Source organism: Camelus bactrianus, chromosome 14 (assembly GCF_048773025.1).
Source record: "Camelus bactrianus isolate YW-2024 breed Bactrian camel chromosome 14, ASM4877302v1, whole genome shotgun sequence".
Taxonomy (NCBI): domain Eukaryota; kingdom Metazoa; phylum Chordata; class Mammalia; order Artiodactyla; family Camelidae; genus Camelus; species Camelus bactrianus.
Window position 1 is genome coordinate 27,601,366 of NC_133552.1, and position 22,306 is coordinate 27,623,671.

Genomic DNA, 22,306 nt, shown 5'->3' on the forward strand with positions numbered 1-22,306 from the left:
ATACATGGTTGACTACTCCAATTCAAAGCTATCATGCCCATATAATAGGATTAAAAAAATACTTTAAATCAGGATGCAGTCTACACCAGACAAATAATCTCCTTTTCAAGTTTATAACCTTTAAATAAAATCAGGCATTTATAGTATTTCTGTTGAATTTTTTTTAACTTTTGAGTGATTATGGGATATTAATCACTAATTGAGAAAGACTTGCATTAATGATTCTTATATATAACTTGCTACATATTGGGAGAATAATCCAGGTACAAGCTTTCGTATACTCTCTTCCTCCTGTGGGGAAACACACTGAATTTGTTCCTTTATCTAGCAGTGAACAAAGCGATAGTGTGTATACAGTTTTTCTGCCTAGAGAAGTCTATTATTTTTTATTTATTAGCTTTTATTGGGTTGCCTAGGAAGGTACTCTCTGCCTAGCATGAAACAGAATTCTAGACTCCTCCCTCAAAAATCAGGTGTTTATCATAAGGCACAATGTTAATACAAATAATTTAAGCAGTGAATTACATTATCAGTTAGGAAATGGTTCAAGTCCCAAGTATCCAGATGCCAGCTTAGGAACAACATTGTAAGTAGGTCCTTCTAAAGACAGAAGTCTCAGAGCTGCTGTGTAACTCTCTTCTGCATAAATTTTTTTGTTGAAAGGAGGGTTCTTAATTTTTTACTCTGTAGAATGAGAAGTAAGAATATTAAGAGGTAACATTGAAACCCAGCATGTGGTTTGGTGTTCAAATTCTTGAATTATTTCAGAAAAAAATTAAATGATTGCCCAGTCTTAAATTACTAAATACTATGTAATAGTAAAAAATATAAAAAGATAATTAAAAAGTTTCTTTTAAGATTCTATATACTATAAAATGATTTACCAAATAGATATGCTGCTGAACTTGCTTGAAGAAAGAGTCAGGAATTTTTTTTGTGTGTGCATACATGTGTTACAGATTAAATACTTCTGCATAATTTCTTATTAACTATAAATGTTTTTTTGGACCTAGTTATTCTAGTGATCCTGATATAATGGCATCTGAATAATAAATTTTGCCACTGCAGAACTGAAAAATTGACTTTGAATTTAGAATGTTTAAAGATTTGGTAGGTCATTTTCATCTTGCTGAAAGAACAATGAAATAACATTCCTTATATGTGTGTATGGCAGTTTAAAAGCTATGCAAACTTGCAATATTTTGTCTCTTTTTAGCCTGACAACAATTTTGGAAGATAAACTTGGTGATATATTTCCCATTTTACAGAGGAATAAATTAACTGGATTTAGAGAATTTCTAACAGTATTCCAGGTCATATTAGTTAACTACAGAATGCAGTAAATCAGTTTAGGATTTTAGTCTTGTGCTCATTCTGCTTTATATTAATGCCTCATTTTAGTTTAAGTTATATTTTACAATTTATTGATGAAAAACCGAAAATGAAGGACCATGATATATCATAAAATTTGTTACACTGTTACACGTACAGACACTGTTTCTCATGCGTATTTAAATATTTTAGCCTTTGAGTGACTTCAAAATAATGTCTATGTTTTTATGAACTGTTAGTTGTATTATTGACTTGTTATACATGTTCAGGTGATAACAAAATATGCATGTTTTATATTCACTAAAATAAACATGATAGCAAACATTCATTAAATGCTTACTCATTATGCTGAATGCTTTACATGTGTTAACATTTAATCTTCAAAACAATCCTAATATAGGAAAGACTAGTATAAGAAAGTATTGTTCCCCCTATATGTTGCTTGGTATTTTCAAAGTGAAAAGGCATACAACTTGAGGTGTGGTTTATGCTTCTTTCGCTCTGTTATTGGGTGGAGGCTGCAAAACCGGTAAACTTAAAACATTGTTACACAAGTATTTGGCTTTGGGGCTTAGCTTGCCTGGCAGTTGCATTCAGTGAGTTTTAGTTTATGAGTGATCCTTGTATTATGTTGAGAAATAAATTGTGAATAGTGGTAATAAAAGACAGGAAAGGGTCTGTGAGAGTTGTATAACATGTATGCTTGTTTCTTAAGCTGACCATACATGGATATTTCAAATAAAAGGATATTCTGTTACTGTAGGTATTTGGAGAAGACTATCCTACTTTTCTATATGTAATCTCTTTATGTTACGGTAATTTTAATCATCTAGTGTTTTTTCCTTAAGTCTAACATGAATTTCTCCCTTAAAATTTTTTGTGATTAAATGCATTGTTTTCTTTTGCGCTTCAGGCAGTGAAGAATTTGTTTACTGTATTTAAGGAATAACAAATACAGTTATTAATCTGATCTCACTATCTCAAGAGTTAAGATAATTTCTTAGCTTAAATAATTAGGTCTTTTTCATGAGGATTAGTTTTCCTCTGAACAGGTTTCTTACCATTCCTTCAGTTTTTACTTCCTCTTAAAGAGGACAAAACCCTTAAACATTCTTTTTTATGTAGACTGTGTAGCTGAAGTTTTGTTTTTATGTCGGAAATGTTTATCTTAGTCTTTATTTTCCTTTGGTTTCCCGAGTAATGTGTACTTCTGCGTTTTCATGCAGTTAATCATTTGTTCACCTTCTATTCCTGTAGTTTGTTTAATAAGCAAATGAAGTAAGTTTTTACTACAGGACACTCTTACTGTGACTTCTTGCTGTTGTAGTGGTGCTGTTCTCTGGGATATTTGTGTATTATGCAGCTTTGTTATGTTATAGATGTCACAGCCTGTAATGTGTTTTCATGTCTCTGCTATCAAGATTATGTAGGATTTTGTTGTCAAAAATATACTCTGTGTGTTCAAAGTAGTCATTTGGTTTTGGATTGTGGCATTAATTTTTTAGTAATACTGTAGTTTACATAAAATCAAATTTTAATTTTAATAAGGAAGACTTAATAAGTTAAAAAGTTACCTAAAGAAATATGACCAGGTGTAAATAAGGCCTTATATATTACTGTTCAGTTTACTGGCATACTTTAAACAGCATATGTATGGGATTCTGTTAATTTCAAAAGATTGATTTTATATATATATATCTCATAATCAGTTGAAAGATTTATTTAAATTTTGTTCCACAGACCTTAAATAGTTTTATCTTTTATTTGTGAATGAGATTAGATTTACATTCACTTTTTTCTATAATTTTGTTTTAATAATAATATTTTTATTTTAGACAGACTTGAGAACAATTGGCAAGAAATTCCTCCCCAGTGACATCAATGGTGGAAAGGTAGAAAAGGTAAAGAAAAATGTTAACTTCCTAAATTATGCTGAGTACAATAAATATGAACATCTAAATTACTGGAATTATTTTTTGTCAAGACTATAACTTCAAAATATTTTGCAGGTGAACAAGTCACAGAGTTATCATATTGACTTCCTATACACATGGAAAATAATTAAAACAAATCTTTTGGTGACTTTTCAACATTTAAAAAAACTTTGGTTCAGGAAATATGTCTATGACACGCTTACTTTACAAGTGAGACTTAACAGATATTATCAGAGCTCAGGACATGGACTTTTTTGTACCTTTTTACTTTAGTTACCTGTTACCATATTTATTTAATGAAGTTATTAATAGAAAAGTATAAGATTGTGACAGAATGTTAGGAGCAATTTGGCAAAGCCACGTATTTGGTCATTGCTGTCATTTTGCATTAACACACGTATATATTCACGTTATGGATTTTTTTCAGTGATTTTTTTAAAATACATGGATATAATTTTTAGATATCAACTAGTTAGTCTTTTACCTCTTATTCATTTATATTCTATTTCTTCTTTTTATTTGAAAATACATGTAAATTTTGTCAACCAAGAATTTTATATGTGCTTCACGTTTGAACTATTAAGGAACACTGTTACTATAATTTATTTATTTTTTTAATATATTTTTTATTGAAGTATAGTCAGCTTATAATGTGCATTATTATAATTTAAAGAAATACTTTCAATATGAATGTTTCATTTTTGAATAAGTATTCTTATTTTAGCACTCATATTTAAGACAGTTACTGTACCTCAGATATGTTAAATTTTATATAATTTTAAGAGGTCTATAATGTAACAACATATTTTTCATGTTTTCTAAATGTTGGTCCACTAATGCAATAGATGGTAATCATTTATCTGGAAATAAAAAAAGTTTATAATCTCCTCTAGTTTTTGAAGCAGATACTTAGAGGAGAGAGTTCTACAAACTCTTAAGCAACTCAGTTTAGTGTTTAACAACACTGTGTGTCAGCAAACTTGAATTGTATTTTAACTTAAATTTCTTGTGCTGCAACTGAAGTCCATAACGTTTTCTTTATCTTCCTTCAGAGAAATGGAGAGCATCTGGTTACCTTCCCTTGTGAATAATTCTTCATATGCTTGAAACCTTGTAAATGTCACTGACACAGGTTTCTTTTTGCCAAAGCCATCTATCTTGGTTCCTCTGTTTTTTGTCTCAAGCGTTCCATTCATCTTCATTGTTCTTCTCAGAGCCCTCTTCAGTTTCTTACATTTCTGTTTCTGGTTGTGGTAGTGGTTCTCAGGCTTCAGCATACATCAGAATCCCCCAGAGGCTTGGCTAGAACACTGACTGGCAGCCTCCCACCTCCCCTACTCCCATGTTTCTGACTCCATTGAACTGGGGTAGACCCGGAGAATTTATCTTACAAACAAGTTTCTGTGGGATGTTGATTCTGCTGGTTAGGAAACATACTTAGAAAACTTCTAGATGATAGAACTCCAAATTAGGCAGCAGTCTTGGACAGGTCTGATGAATATAACAGTTCTTTACAGAAGTAACTACCATCAAAACAGTGCCTGCCCGTTCTTACACTAGATTATATAAGAAAAGTAGCTTTCTGGGTGGAGGGTGTGGGGCGCAGGTGTAGCTCACTAGAGCATGTTCTGGATTATTGATTTTCCATTTTTTTCTCTACATGTCTTTAGGGATTCTCAGAACCCACCTCTGCTATACGCTCATGGGGAAGGCTACTGATGAGACTTTTCTCTGCTTCCTCTACCTTCTCAGCATTTTTTGCTTCAAAAAGTTTTTTAAGTTGTCTCTTTAGAATTTCCTTTGAATGTAGCTAACAACAATAAAATATAACTTAAAATATTTGAATATAGAATTTTCTGTGCCAAATTTTATCCTTTACAATATTCTTAATGTTGATGTAGCTTTAGTTTATACACAAAGTGAGAAGATGCAAAATAAGCCCTTTTCACATGAAATAGAAATTAAATTGGATCTTCCCTTTCTGCTTTTCCCCTTTGATTATATTTTTCCTTTCATTACCTGCTGCTTTTTTTTTTCTTAATTTGTATTCTTTTTTATTGAAGTATATAGTCAGTTTACAATGTTGTGTCAATTTCTGGTGTACAGCATAAATTCATTACCTGCTTCTGACACCAAATATAATTCTCTTAATATTTTTGAAAATAACTGTAATAGAAATTTTAGAAGCCAACCCACAAAAATTACTCATTTTATTTGCTTTTAGTTAAAACTTCATACGTTAGATAAAAATATAACTACTTTTAGGCCAAAGTAAATGTTTAAGGAATGTATTTTTGACAAGAATTACCTAAGCTGCTTTGTAAAATAAGACTAATACAATAAAAGTTACTTTATTTGTGTCTTTATTGGAGTACTTCATTACGCCGCACTTCAGCATGTTAATGGTAATGGAATCATTATAAAGACATGCTCCAGTTTCTAAATTATGTATCTTATAGTTCTTGTTTAAAATAAATTTTAAATTTAAAAAATTAAATTTATTTTAATCTGTGTATAAGATAAGCAGGGTAATCTGCTTTGATTTGAGTAAGTAATCTGCCTGTTCCTTGAACATGCTAGATTTTAGTATAAAATATTATTTTCTTATTTTCTTTTTATAGTCAAAAACGAATGAATGAAATAACTGGATTTTACCTAGTGATCTTCCAGATAGATCATACTAGACATGAATTTTCCAAAAACTAATTTAGACAGAGTATGTAAAATGTGAGCTGGACTAGCTGTCCCAGGAAGAAGAGGAGTGGTTTTGATGTGCTTCAGATGTGGTGTGGCCTTGGAGACTGGAACACGAGGGCTGGTAGCATATTGCACACATTCAGATTTTAGAATTATTGGGCTGGATTTAAATCCTGATTCTCCCGCTTGTTATAAGTTTTTGTGACTTCTGGCAAGTTGTTTAATCTTGCCAGATTTAAATTAAATTATATATGTGACATACTGAATGTAGTGCAATGTGTATGTCAGGTATTGAGGATTATGAGCCATCTAGGGTGGTGTTTTTGTCCTGGAGATCTAAGAATGCATGAATATTTACTATGTCAGTTGGGTATTTTGCTACTGAAGGATCTCCAAGGGAATTCAGTAAATGAAGGAAGGCAAATGGATACTTTATAACTGACTGGGTTTTGGCCCCAAACCCTAAGGCAGAACTTTATTAGTGTAAGAGAATCAAAGTAGGCCAAAGTCCTGCTCTGACTATTTACACTAAGTTCCAAGCCTGCCTGTGATATTGCTACTCCTCAGAGGAAGAAAGCCAAAGGAAAAAGTGACATTTGGAGAGCATTTGTGCCAGTATTTAAGAGGCAAATACTTAAGCAGCAAGAGAAGAGAGCAGGCTTTCGGGGAGCTACTTCCATTAGTCTTGTGTGGTCCCTTTAAAAGGGCCCTGGTCCCGTGTCTTTTAACCCCATTGGAAGCTTATTCTTTAGGGGCCAGGCTCGAAATAGAATGGCAACAAATACAAGTAACTTTATTATTAATTAATATAACAGTTTTGTTCACATTCTTTTCTCTTTCCTCCCATTCTCTTAACATTATTTTGCATTTCCCATATTTTCTCCATAAGGTTGCCCGTAACCCTGATGCAAAGGTTGCAGACAAATTTGAAATTGGTGAGAGTGGGAAGATGACAATTTTCTCCAGGCTTATCTAAGCCTAAGCTGGAATTCCCCGTAGGCAGTTTGTGTTTGATTTTCAGGCCATAAAGATTGTTAGCAATATGTGCTGGGGTAGCCATATGCTGCAACTTCTGAGTTTTTTAGGGCGGACTTTGTATTTCTAGATTTTACAAGGTCCTGGAACATGGTGGCTTATGAGCTAAAAATCATGGAAAAAAGTCTTGACAAAAAGAGAATAAAACTATACTTCCTATAACTGTTTAATATTTTTCACATTCTTATCCAAGTTTAATATTTTGCTGTAGTTATTTTCATAGCTTTTGCCTCTGAAACAAGGTGTAGAAGTTAATTGTAAAATATAGATTAATGTAAAAATGCCCTGTTATCAGTCCAGCTATATAAGAATTTTATGCATTAATGTGGAGCTGTAACAGGAGACTTTTCAGATCTGTGTTTACTTTTCCATCTAAGTTGTAGGACTAAAAGGTTGTATATGCCTTTTTAAATGTAAAACACTGATTAAAGACCTAAGTTTTCCAAATAGAAGTGACTTCTCAAAGCCTTAGCAATACTGACATCAACCACAAGATGGCTTCATTGCTTTAAAATTCAAAGTGAATGCCCTGTCACCCTCAGTATAGAACTTGGATATTTTTAAAAAGAAAAGTGATTTTAAAAAGTTTTAAGTTTTAATTTAAATAAATTGTATCGTGTTTCATATATGTTAACCTATTCTATGCTAAGTAATACGATTTATCTGTGTTCCTTTTAGTGAATTATTAAAATTAAACATGAACTTTTAATTTTAGAAAAATGGATTACTGAGACGCTGATCTTACCATGCTTTATTTATAAGTGCTTATTGGTAATTATTAATAGGACTTCTGTGGAGTTTAAAAACAAACTGCACATAACAGTATATGTGTGACAGTATATGTTAGACGGATACTCTTCTGATACTTGGAAAACAAACTTCACTTTTTAAAAAAATTCTCTCACAGAACAAAAAGCTAGAGAGGTGAAGGATAGATGTATGAAAATAGGCAAATGACACACTGGAAGAAGTGTTGATTTTGACTGGAGTCCCACAATGTTTTCCTTGTAATTCATTGGCCTGATTGAATTATGTGCTGTGCCGTTACTTTGATGTAAACATTGATGCTTTTTACAGGGAATCTCAAGTTTGGGAAAACGTATTCAAGATTATGTTATCTGTTTGTCAATTACCAGGCATTTATAATACCCTGTTTTTTAATTTTCTAAGGGGTAGAAATGTTTAGATCTTCTTCTAGTATAATACCACCATATTTCTGATTCAGAAAGTTTTTCTTTTATCATTTATTTATTTATTTTTCCATTTAAACTCTCTTGATGTGTATGAATATCACTTGAAAAATTTGAGATCAGGATTAGGAACTCCTTCTCAAAACTATTTCTTAAAAATATTCCTGATGCTTTTGACTGCTTCCCTCTTGACCTTCCTTTATTGGTACAAGTTCCTAACTTAGGAGAACCCTGGTTTTCAGTAAACACGTCTTCACTTCCTCTTTCTCTTTATGGAGAACCTACTTTGTGCCAGGTCCCATGTTAAATAATTTATATGTTTTCTTCAGAGCAGCACTGAAAAATAGAAATTATTACAACCCTCTAGTTTACTTTAGAGTTAAGGGAACTGTAGCTTTTCTAAAATCAGTCTTTTGTTGCCACGGCATCTTAGTAATTGTCATGTGAATGGAATATCCTTCCCTCAGCTGCCAGGCAAACTGTCATTTATTGTTCAAATTCCAGCTTGAATGCCACTTCTCTTCTAATTAGCTTGATCTTTTCTGAACAGAATTAATTCCCATTGCCCTTTATACTTACATCTGTTTTTAGTATGTAACACATTTTATCACAGTTTTAGAGTGTGTAGTAAAAAGAAAACAGATTTTGGTGTGAGGCAGATCAGAGTTTGAATTCTAATTCTGCCCCTAACTGGCTGAGAAACCTCTGTCAAAGTACTTTACCCTCTGCTCTCAATTTTCTCATTTAAGACACATAAATGATCCGAATATACTTTTTCGTTCTAGAGGCAATTTAAATACCTTAAGTAAAAATCCTGCCACATTTTCTGGTGTATCTAGAATTGCTAAATAAATTATAGTAAAAACACAAGGAAATTTCTTTATCAAACAGTTTTTGAGTGTTTATTTGTGCTAAGTGCAGAGGATGCAGACATCAACAGGACAGCCCCTGCCTTCTTGGAGCGTGTAGCCTAATGAGAGATCAAGAATCCAACAGTGTCAGTATAGTACCACAAATGCTATATTGGAAGTACATACAAGGAAGGGGCAGCCATCTCAGCTTGGGGAGCTTGGTAGGGTGAGGTGGAGAGGTTGCTTTTCTTGCTAGACTGTTAGTTTTTAGAGTTGTGGTTCTCAGTAAGGGACAGGCAGATGCCCTTTGGGGGCATGTATAAAATCCTAGGGTGGGAGGGTGTATGTGGAATGTGTATAAAGATTATGTATCTATGTCCATGCATACATAACACGCATTCACACACACACCATATTTAGTGCTGTTTCTATTTGGAAAATAAAACTACCAAAAAAAGATATTTTATTGTACAAACTATAGAAAATAGAGCTTGACAAAATCTTGACTGATAATGGTACATGGAAAATAAATGTAGTTAGCATTTATGATTCCTGGAACCTGAATTGTCTTCCTGTGTTTGAGGGAATTGTCTATCTTCCCATCTGGGTGGTGGTGAAGAAAATGCCAGGTACTTTTTCTTTCGCCTCCTTTGCAGCTGTGCTGTGCACATGTACCTCAGCTCTGCTAGTCAGGTATAGCTGCACAAGGAGATGCGTTAGTTACACAGAAAAGTGGAAACTGTGGCGAATCCTCTCTGGTAATAGTAGAAGCGACAGCAAGGTTGAGTTTCCAGGGTAATCGCTACAGCAGTCCGGGGAAAGAGTCCAGGGCTAGTGAGATCGGTGGTACAAGGTCTAGGGCTAGATGCTTGCCAAGTGCTGGATCATGACCGGTGATAGTCAGCATCTCTTCCCTATTTAGAGTTCAGTAGTTGAAATCAATCATGGAAACTGGCAGTGCTACAAATTAGGGCTTCTTTTCTCACCTTCCTATTCCCAAACTATTTTATCAACACACTGTTGCCATCAAACCAGTTCTGTGGTTTGATTTTCACTTTTTCTTGCTGTGAAGGCTACAAAGCTAGTTCTCTAATTCTTTTGGCACTTCTGTAGATTATCCAGTGTTTTAATTTTAAAATATTATCTAAGTTATTTGAAAGCAATTTTAATGTAATATTTTGATATATACAAACATATATCTTTTGAAGCTTAATAATGAAGTGAGCACTGTGAAGGCCCAGCCTGACGTGAGAACTGGAACCTTACAATACCATTGTACCTACCTACCTGCCCTAGCTCTTCCTCCTCCAGACACCAAGAAATGATTGCTGTGAATTTTGAGTTTAGCTTTCCTTGACTTTTAAAAGAAATATTTTAGTTACGTAGGTAATTATTTCTATACAATATGTTTTGTTTTTAAGCTTTAAAAAATGGTAACATTGCCTGCTGTAACTTGCTTTTATCATTCAGTGTGCTAGCTCATGTTGCATATACCTAATATTCATTTATTTTTTCTTTTGTGTAATATTAAGCTGTATAAACATTTTTTATTTATTACTTTCTTACCATAATTTACTTATTCATTCTCTTGTTGATGGACATGCAGGTGTGTTTCTCTTTCTTCTTTTTTCTTTAAGTAGTAGATGCACTACTACTGTTTCTTGGAGCAAACCTGTGCGTTTTTCTTGATGCATGTGTGTAAGAGTTTGTCTAGGGAACGTAACCAGGAATTGAATTACTGTGTGCTAGAGTAGGCCAATGTTCAACTTTACAAGATAATGCCAAATTATCTTCCAAAGTGGTTGTTCCAGTTTGTATTACCTTCAGGAGCAGATAGGAAATCCCGTTGATCCATGTCTTTTGTGGCACTTGGTAAAATAAAATTTTTCTAATCTTTTGGTTGTAAAATATGTTATTTTTTCCTCAGGCTGTTCTGTCCCTGACCAGCCCCCTCCCCAATATGAATTTTAGAATCAAATGATCAAATTTCTTAAAATAGGTCAAGTCAGTTTGATTGAAATTGCTTTGAATCTGCCTCTCAGCTTAAAGACAATTGATATCTTTACGATACCTAATTACTAGTGAAATACTGGTAAGCTGCCTCTCTGAAGAGAGTGAGAAAAGCCCTCATATTATAGTATTTGCCACTGCTCATAGTATAACAATTCCTGCAGTGGCTGATTTTAAGCTGTACTGTGAAATCACCGAACTGGAGTTGGGAGAAATGCTGGTAACAGGCACTTGTGAACTGGTCTGAGCTGGCTCCAGCACACCCTTGGATGTATCTCTTCATTTACTTAGTTTTTCCATAAAGTTTTGTAATTTATTGATAGTATATAGGTTGTGTATCTTTTGCAAGCTTTATACCTGGAACTTTCTATTTTTGTTGTTGTAAATGGTGTTTTTAAAAACACTTTTTTTCTGTTATGGGTACATAGAAAAGTAACTGATAATTGTATGTTGATCTTAAATTTGCTACCTTGTACTTACCATTCTTAATAATATATCTGTGTATTTTATGTTTTCTCTATAAATAAGAGTTTTGTCGACACTTTACATGAATAGAATCATACAGTATATACTTTGTTGTGTATGTATCCGGCTTCTTTCACTTAGTGTAAGGTTTTTGAGGTGAATTCATCACGTAGCATGTGTCAGTAGTTTGTTACTGTACATTGCTGAGTAGCATTCCATTGTGTAGGTTTACTCCTTTTTCTTTCCATTCTCCAGTTGATGGACATTTAGATTGGTATTCATAGGTCTCTTTTATTGTTTTTCATTGCTTCTGAAAGTATGTTTATTATTATTATTATTACTCGTTGAATTGTTTATTTGCATCTTTACTCTCTGCTTCCTGGTCAGTCTTGCTCAGTATCAGTCTCATTAGTCTTTGCTAAGAACCAATGCTAGACTTTGTTAACTCTCTTTATTGTATTTTTAGTTTGCTGTTTTGTTAATTTATCTTTATTCTCTTCTAACCTTATTTGAAGTTATTCTGTTGTTCTTTGCCCAACTTGTTAGTTCGACTCATTTATTTTCCTTTCTTTTCTACTATAAGCATCTTGAGGCGGTTTTTCTCCTGCCACTGCTTTAACCATATCTCAAAGGTTTTATACACGGTATTTTCATTATCATTCAGTCCTAAATATTTTTCTGTTTATATTAAGATTTCTTTTTTACCTGTTTTAATTATAGAGCATTACCCTTTTTTTCTTTTTGTTATAGATTTCTAATTCAGTTATATTGTGATCAGAGAATTTGGACTGAAAGATAGCTGTATTTGAAATTTTGTAGAGGCTTGCATTATGGGTTGATATATATTTATCACTGTTGCATATTTGCTTAAGAAGAATATTTATTCCCTAATTAATGGGTTCACAGTCTTATATAAATTCTTTAGATTAGGCTTATTTATAGTCTGTGTTTGATAATTCCAAATTCTCAACTCCTTAGAACCTTAAATTAAAAAAATTTTAAAAATGATTTTCAGGCTTTGTGGCTTTTTTCCTTGTGAATGTCATGATATTTTCTTGTGGTTTTATATTTCTTGATATTCCTGCATGGGAATCCTGGGCACCTGAATCGGGAAAGCTGATAGAAGGGATATATGGAGCTAATGGGGTGCTGCCGACTTGCAGTGAGTTAAGATTCTGGCTGAAGTAAATTTAACTACTTTTCCACTAAGCTGTCTCTGAGTTGCAGTGTTGTTACTGTCCGAAGCCAACAGATCTCTGGAGGAAAATGTCCTCCAAATTGAGGCTTACCATAGATACCTACATAGGTGACATGGGGAAAGTTATGAAATTTCTAACATTATGTAAACAGTTCCCTTTTGCTCCAGTTTTTTTGAATCTGATACCATCTTTAGGATGGTACAGGGTGTGACAAAAGATACTTTTTTTTTTTAATCTCTTCCTGCTTCACTCCTACGTTATTAATATCAAATTTTGTTAAAATTATATTGAGTTCTTTTGACAGAGCAAAGAAGTAGGGAAGAAAGAGGGCATCATAAAAACTTACACTTCAGGCTTTCAAAGCAGTTACGGGCAGAACCACTATTTCTTATTCCAAGGCAACTTACTAGAATCATTACCCAGTTGCTTGGATCGTAAGGTAGGGTGTGAATAGTTTCTTTCTGCGTATACGGCCCTGTTTCTAGGATTGATGGAAAATGTGATGCTTATGTTGGTAGGTATATATTGAGAAATTTATTTCTCAAGGAAATTGATAAGATTATAAAAAGAAATGACCAGCAGATTTTTCATAGTATCATAGAATGTCTTAAAGTATAGACAGATTCTTGGTTCCTCAAAAATTGTCAATTTTAAACTGTTTACCTAGGTGTGATCACCTGGATGTGATAGATGAGTGGTTCTATGTCATCCAAGCTTTGGCGAGTCTGATTTTAAACAAGAATGTTATTTAATATGATCGATAAATTAACAAAGTTATACTGTCATTTAAATCTGATATTCCACATTGGTTGGTATGACTAGTTAGTTCAGGTGACAGAGTTGTCCATCTACCTAAGGAGAGGAAGGAATGAAGCCTGGATAAATTTTTATTTTGGCCTCAGAGAATATTTCTGGCAGATACTTGATACTGTGTGTTAGAATTAGAGATCTTTCTTCTTCTTTTTTTTTTTTTTAACATTTCTTATTGATTTATAATCATTTTACAATGATGTGTCAAATTCTAGTGTATAGCACAATTTTTCAGTTATACATGAACATATATATATTCATTGTCACATTTTTTTCTCTGTGAGCTACCATAAGATCTTGTATATATTTCACTGTGCTATACAGTGTAATCTTGTTTATCTATTCTACAATTTTGAAATCCCAGTCTATCCCTTCCCACTCCCTGTCCCCTTGGGAACCACAAGTTTGTATTTTATGTCTATGAGTCTACTTCTGTTTTGTATTTATGCTTTGTTTGTTTGTTTGTTTTTAGATTCCACATATGAGCGATCTCATATGGTATTTTTCTTTCTCTTTGTGGCTTACTTCACTTAGAATGACATTCTCCAGGAGCATCCATGTTGCTGCAAATGGTGTTATGTTGTCGGTTTTTATGGCTGAATAGTATTCCATTGTATAAATATACCACCTCTTCTTTATCCAGTCATCTGTTGATGGACATTTAGGCTGTTTCCATGTCTTGGCTATTGTAAATAGTGCTGCTATGAACATTGGGGTGCAGGTGTTATTTTGAAATAGGGTTCCTTCTGCATATATGCCCAGGAGCGGATTTAAATTTTTTATGGTAATTTCTTTTACTTGCTCCTGTAAAAGAAAAAATCAGACATTAAAGAAATCTGGGGCAAAGATTAATCTTTATTTTTTAATTATTTTCGTTTAAAATTGGTATCTTTTTTTTACTTTAGGGTTGCCCTTGACACGAGTTGAACAAAGAATTTGAAGTTAATATTCATCCAATTTTGTGCATGCTTTTAGATGATTTTAGATTCAGGGTTAAAGTTAGGATTTAGAATCTTAGAATCTTAGCATTTTATTCTGTTGTGTTTATTTGGATCTAGTAATTCCCTATTTTTGACTACAGAGTATAATAAACTGAATAATAAAAAAATCATTATGTCTGCTATTTTGCTTACTGTATTGTGGAACTAGTCTTAAGGCCTGCTGAGTCAAATTGAGAATTGACTAAAGACTGTGTATAATTTGGGAGTTTCTAAGAAGGCTCTAAGAAGTAGTACCTCCTTTTCTACTTCGGTTTGGAATCAGCTGAGAAGTAAAAATGTGGCAGATGTGGGCCAAAATATCAACCTTATTATTGATAAAAATTAATTTGGAAGATGTGTTGGTGGGAGAGCCTAGTGAATACAGTAATTGAACCACAAACCCAGCAGACTTGTACACTCACTTATGGCAGTGCCTGTCCAGTGAGGAGGCTGAGTAGGTACCTCCTCCTTCAGGGTCCCTACCTAGATCCCAAGAAAAACAAGGGTGAGGATGAGCCCAAAATATGCAGTATATTCTTCCCAGTCAGGTGAGTCATTTCATAAATGGGTGTGTTAGTTTCCTGAGGCTTCTGTAACAAATTACCACAAACTTGGTGGCATAAAACAAAAGAAATTTATTCTTTCACAGTTCTGTGGGCCAGAAGTCTAAAATCATGTGTCAGCAGGATTGGTTCCCTTTGACATCTCTGAAGGAGAGTCTGTTTCATGCCCCTCTCATAGCTCCCAGGAGCTATGGGCAGTCTTTGATGTTCCTTGGCTTGTAGATGTGGAACTCCAGTTTCTGCCTCCATCTTTCCCTGGCCTTTTTACCCAGTGTCTTTGTGTTTATTTCCCCTTCTCTTCTAAGACACTCATCATTGCATTTGTCCTAATCCAGGATCATCTTATCTTTACGTAGCTGACCTTAACTAGGTATACCAAGTCTCTTTCCCCAAATAGGGTTATGTTTACAGGTTCCAGGTGGACATATCTTTTGGAGGGACCATTATTTAATCCACTAAAAGGGATGGAGAGGCCAGGAGTTGGAGTCATTAAATAAGTAAAGATGCTGCCTGCTGCGAAACGTCAAGAGTTGGGAGCAGGTGTTCCTCCCTAGCATTCCTCAGCTTTTTGTTCTCATGGTCAACCAGATGTAGGAGGTTAGCAAAAATGGCCCTGTTCCTACCCTCTGATTGCGTTCTTGGCATTAACTTCAATCTGTGTTTCTTTGGCAGAATCTTTTAAAGTCAACTGTCCGTTTTGTGAGCATTAATGGTTAAAACTAGGTAATATAGTCTGTATATTCATTTAACTGCACACAGATGAAAGTCAGTTTGTCACAACACATCGAAAGCAAACAGACCAGTGAAGCTGCCATGTCAACACGCTCAAGGTGTAGAACTCCCCAAATTCCGTAAAGATGCCTCGTGACTTGTATGTTTTACGGACTGAGTGAGGGTACCCTTGTCACTCTATTATGAAATACTAGGAATGTCTAATTTCTTTCTTACTGAGAATTAAATAGAAACAATTATTTCCTTCCCACACTTCAGTGAGTGTGTGTTCCCTGCTGTGCATGAGTCTCATTTTGGAACACAGGCCAGGTCTAGATCATCATTCATTGTCTAGTAGAACTTTGTGCAGTGATGGAGACAGTCTGTATCTGTGTTGTGCAGATAGAGAACACTCACAATGTGACTACTGTGACTGAAGAATTGAATTTTTAATTTTCACTCAATTTAATTAATCTAAATGTAAATTTAAATGATTACATGTAGTTTGTGGAATGTATTGGGCAGCATAGGCTAAATATTTGTCAATGTCTAGGCTAAAACTATTAAAAGTAGTAAAATAAAGAGAATAATGAACACTGTAATAACCATAACATGCCTGTGGTTTAATTTAAATATCTTAATTTTAATGACATTAGCAAAAGTAAAAGTAAAAGTTCATCCTAGATTAGCAGCTTCTTTCTATTTGTTAAAGATTTTGGACTTCTTTCAACTTGGAATTTTTTTTATAACTAAAAATTGGATGAAATTTTAGTCTCTTTTCTCTAATTATATTCTCTAGGCCTAAATTTATAACAAAATTATCCTTGTGGGCAAAATACTGATAATAGAAATTCGTCGACTTGGAAATCATTTCACATTTCTGTTTGCTGAAAATATAAATTAACTAATGTACACAGAAAGGTTTTACTTAAAAGGCTATTTATAACAAAAAAGTAGCTTTTCTTCTTTGTAAGTATGATACTACTTAAAGGTATAATATTTTATAATGTAAAAAGTGTCACTTTATGTTAAAATTTATTTTTCAAACAGGTAAGCAGATTTTGCTCATTCCCTAGTTATGCCATAAACATTTTATTATACAAAAACTTTTAACTTAATAGCTAGTTAGTCCATCAATTTTATTTTTGCCTTTGATTGAAATATGGCTAGAGAGAACATTCGTCTACTTACTGCCCAGGCATACAATATAGCATTAGATTTAAACTTACTTAAAAAGGAAATGTGAAAATAAGTCAAATAAAGCTCACACTTCTTGGATTTTACATAGTTTAAATTTTGGAGTGTACTTTTTATTCCAGAAGAGGGTATACTTTAAACTTGAAGTTTTTGAACAGAAAGCATTCCTTTCAATTGTTGCTGTAAAGTTGATGTCCCTTAAAAAATGACCAAATTCTTTAATTCCAGAATGTCCCTTAATGTACATGGGTAGAAAAGGGGGATGTAAGTGAACAATTTGGAGCACTTAAGACTAAAAATATCTTTTAATATATATACCTTTAATCTAGAAAAATGACTTTTTCCCTAAAGTTTTCTTTTCATGTTACTTTCTGAAAATGAATTCAAAATTATGTATTAAAGTCTTCAAGAGACCCTTTTGAAGTTTTATCTTTACAAAAAAAAAACCCACACTGATGTATATAACAATTTAAAATTTGAACTTAATTGAAGTTATCATTATAAATCATAAAGCATAACCATTAAGGAAAATAGAAACTATAAGTGAAAACAAAACTGTGGCTAGAAAGTGATATTTAATTCTTTGTGTTTTGACAGCTTGAAGGTCCATGTGTTTTGCAAATTCAGAAAATTCGCAATGTTGCTGCACCAAAGGATAATGAAGAATCTCAGGCTGCACCAAGAATGCTGCGTTTGCAGATGACTGATGGTCATATAACTTGCACAGCAATAGAATTTAGTCACATGTCAAAAATAAGGTAATTGGCACTTTATTTTGTGTATTTGTTACAGAGTGTTTAAAGGTACTATTCATAATGGATTTTTTTTTAAGAACTTTGTAAAGAAGGATGAACTCTTAAGTGCATGTTACAGTTTTTCAGGAGAAATTAAAGAGTTTGTATTTGTATTTTATCTGTATTAGAAAAATAATTTTAAAATGGAGTTAGTTACTTCTTTTTTCAATGTTAGTAATAAAAACAAATTTAAGGTGTTCTTACTGAAAAGTAATCTTTTCAATTTTATCAGTAAATTTTAGGTTGTTAAAAAGTTGCCAGCACAAACAGAATTTCTTTAAATATATTACAGTTTCTTCCTTGACAGTTAGTTGTGTCTATCACACTGTTTAGTGATCTAGAAAGTTTATAGGCAAATGAGTTTTCTTGAGGGAAATGATCAAAGCTAGAGAGGTTTGTGTGCCACCAGACTTTCTAAGAGGAAGAAGAATTTCATAAGGAAAATTTTTCTAAATGTTTCTTTTGGCTATTTTTACAAGAGCTTTTAGAGTCATGCCTGTTGCAATGGAGAAAAGCAGTGAGAAGGAAGGGAAACTGCCTCCTTTATTCTCAGCATCCCCATTAGATCAGTTTGGACATTTGCAACCACCCCCCTTTTTTTCTTAGTCATTTTATATGCTTATGTTTGCTGCTCAGTGTCCTTTGAGCTTTTTCATGTAACGTAAGCACTTAGACTACACTTCTCTTCTGAGCAAGCATTTAGCATCCACTGTGTTCCAGCCTCTGGTGCTGGAGGGACAAAGGTAAAAAGAATTTAGATTTTGCACCCAACTAGCTTATATGGCAATGAGGTAGGCACACAGCATACAGATTATAATAGAAAAAAATCAACAGAAATGAATCAGAGTTCAGAAAATTGCCTCTACCTAGGGAATTCAGTATTGTGACTTAAAATATGAGTAGGTGTTGGAGAGAGATGAGAGGGAAAATAGCACATGCAAAGACTGGTGCCCTGACAACAGATGGGTGAAAAGTTCCACTTGGAGGAGCTTAAGTGATTTGGGATGGTAGTATATGGGAAGAAGTGTGGTAGGCTGAGGCCTTGTGTGCCATGTTCAATGATTTCTCTTCTTTTTTCCTTCCTTCAACTAGTGTCTGCCTCTGGTGAGGGAGGCTCCTTCCTTAGAAGATAAAATATATGTTCTTCTAAAAGGTTGACTTTCATACAAAGAGGGGTATATTGACTTAGTGATTCTGTTGTCTTCTTTTTGAAGAGTAGAAGGATTCCTACTTTTGTGGAGAAACACAGCCTTTCCTCATTTGGCAAATTCAGTCAGACCCCCTCCAAGGGAGTTCACAGATGACTCAGAAGGAAGACTTGCCATATAATGGCTCATTCTCTCATTTTACTGCTGTATATTCTTCTGAGGTAAATGAAGACACAAGATCAACCCCGAGATGAGGGCCCCTTATGCTGTCCACCGTTTTTTTTGTGTGTGAATTTGTTACACTTTGACAGTTGTTGAAAAAAATTATTGCCACTTTCTCATTCACTCATCATTGAAGTAATATGTCTACTTTTGGTGCTGTAAAAACAACAGCTTACAAAACTGTTGTCACTTGTGAACAATTTGGGAGACTATTTTCCGAATAAGTTTGGTTAGTGGTTATCTTAGAAGGCAGGTAGAAGAACTCACTAGAGTGGATAAACCAGGAACTGGTATAGAATGTATTTTCTCCAGTTGGCACTGCATTTCTCTGGGGTGCTTCTTTCGACCCATCTATCCTACCTCCTGCCCTATTTCTCACTGTATTTTTGTTTTTGTTCTTTTTTTTTTTTTTAATTTCAATGAAGAGAGAGAATGTAGGTACTTTAGGGTGCCAATAAAAATAGTAATTAAATCAAAATATGCTCTCTGAGTAAGAGTTATGGCCCTGAAGATGATATCATAAAAATTATATTAAAATTTTAGCACCTATTTATTCTTTTGTGGGAATAGAACTATAATTTGATGAATGGAACTCTTTATCAATTATCCTAATGAAATTGTATGTCCAACTTCAAATAATTAGACATCTTTTTCCTCTTAACCTATTAGAGAGAGAGTTTGGAAAAGGTACAGTCATTTTACGTAAAAAGTAGCTCATCTGCTTTCAGATTATTTTTAATTTCAAAGTTATATTATCACAATTTAAATGCCTCTAATTTGTTTCCTATTTTTTAAGGTCTTATGTAAGTTTCTTAGACTGCTAATTGGTGTTTGTACATTATCGTTACATTTTCCAATTTTACCAATATATTAGAAATTATTGGATAATTTCTAATGGTTTTAAAGAATACACATAGATCTTATATAAATGATATAATTCATTAATAACTTCTTAAGAGATAAAGAGTATATATAGCAGCCTGGTATCCTTGGAGCTTTTTTTTTTTTAATCCCTAAATGATGATTATAGAGTTACAAAAAAAATCTGAATCTGCTGATTGCCTGAAATTGGGAAAAACTTTACTTAGCGTAACTATATTTAGTTGTTGCCGATCTTGAAGTTTGATAGATACTATGCTAAGTTTACTACTACATTCATCACCACACACAGCTCTACTTTAGAGTTAGGTTAGGCAAGGCTGTCCATGACTGTTTGTTCTGTAAGATACATGTGATGACTAAGAGTGATTAAGCTTGGGGGTCTTCAGAATAATTTTAACAGATGATGTCTTACTCTGATGGGGTCCTTGAAGCCTTAAAAACATATTCTATTTCTTCTTGTTAGTAACTATTTTATCAACCATCTTTCTTCCAAATAGACAGGAGATACACATACCAATGCTTTCATTGATTTGTTGTTGCACTTATTAGCACACAGTGAATTTCATGAGCTTTTAAAAATGTGACAGTGTGACAATGTGAAGCCTTTCAGCATTATTTTCTAATTTATCCTAAGTGTTTAAGTGTCTGAGTGTTTAATAAGTGTTTAAGGACTGTCTTTATTTTTATTTGGAGTATCTTACCACTTGCTGCAAGTGTGAAGAGGTGGGATGGGACTCCATATATGTGCTTTTATTTTAGAATAAACTGTGTGATGAAATGAATTTCTTCCGTTGTTTCCTTTACCAAAAGATTGGCAGGAGGATAAACATCTTTTCTCTGTTTTTCGTAGAAGGGATCATGGTGTAATAATATTTTCCCCAAAGCTGATAATATTAACCTATTATGGAGAAATCCTTTTGAAGTTAGTATGCTTTAGAGTGAAAAACTAACTCTCATTTGATCTTCAGCTGGATCGTTAACAAAAAAAGAACCTTATTTTGTGTGGGTGATGGTAGTTCATATAGATGTTAACTGTCTAGGATTGTTACTGGTTTGATACCTTTTCTGTATTTAATTTTGTAACATAGATATACCTTTGAAATGCACAAAGTTCAGAGGGGAAAAAAGGCAAATCTCATTTTTATACAGCATGGCGTAATTGAGAAAGTACTTTCATATCTTTTATTCTAATTATCTTTACCACAAATTTGTGAGGTGTGACTTCTATTGTCTACATTTTTTTACATGTGGGAAAAAATTAAGGTAGAAAATGACAGTCTTGTACTTGGTCTTCTGACTTCCTCTCTGATGACCTATTTATACTGTATAGCCAGTCACCTGAAAAATAGGTTTCATGTTAGTGCATTTTGAAGAATTTTACTGGGTCATAGTAAGAGACTGAATTCCTGTTAGGGGGAGGACCTTCAGCCTATTTTAATTCTTTTTTTTTTTTTTTTTTTTTTTGCTTTTGCTTTAGCCTAAATACACCACCTGGAACTAAAGTGAAGCTTTCAGGTGTTGTGGACATAAAAAATGGATTCCTGCTCTTGAATGATTCTAATACCACAGTTCTTGGCGGTGAAGTGGAACACCTTATTGAGAAATGGGAATTACAGAGAGTAAGTGTAAACTAAGAAGGATGGTTTGAACTTTTAAAACACTACTCTTTTTTTATGTATTCTCTATTTTAAGGAGATCTTCCTATAATGAATAGTAAAATTAGTCCTATAAAGGCCAGAGTTGAATAGAATGGAATACAGTGATCTTTACGGAAACTATCTACCTTTATTTAAGCATATTGTTCTAAAACATGTAATTTTTCAATATTTGTTACATTTTATTACATAGTTTAAAAGTCATTCTTCAGTGACAATTTTTCAAAACTGCCAAGATACCAGTTATATGTAATATATCTGTATATAATTCTTTCTGCAGAAAACAAGTTTCCATGCATATATATGAATAATGTGTATATATTTGTCTCATCTACATACACACACAGATACACATGAAAGCAAATTAGAATTTCACTATAACAAAAGGGTTCTTGTTGCATTTGTCTTCATAGTCTTGTTAGTTGATGTTTTCACCATTTGTGTTAATAGTATCTTCATCCTCCTTGTCATCTGGGTTATGTAGAAATTGTTCTTCTACTTTGCTTCTCACCACCAGCTCTTTTGATCCACTGCAGTCAGATCTCTTATTAGTCCCTTGCTCTCTGGTTCCATTGCTGTTACTATAGTTTGTAAGTCTTTTTGTCTCTTGCCTGGACTATTTGCAGTAACC

General features: G+C 33.4%; 1 protein-coding gene across 2 annotated transcripts in view; it reads left to right on the forward strand.

Annotated features, from left to right (window-relative positions):
* The window catches only part of TDRD3 (tudor domain containing 3), a 151,087-nt gene that overhangs the window by 48,252 nt on the left and 80,529 nt on the right, over nucleotides 1–22,306 (forward strand). For both annotated transcript variants that reach the window (XM_074378261.1, XM_074378262.1), the window contains exons 3-5: nucleotides 3,168–3,233; nucleotides 17,572–17,732; nucleotides 21,498–21,639. In XM_074378261.1, coding sequence (XP_074234362.1) covers nucleotides 3,168–3,233; nucleotides 17,572–17,732; nucleotides 21,498–21,639 — 369 coding nt within the window. The remainder of the gene's footprint in view (nucleotides 1–3,167; nucleotides 3,234–17,571; nucleotides 17,733–21,497; nucleotides 21,640–22,306) is intronic.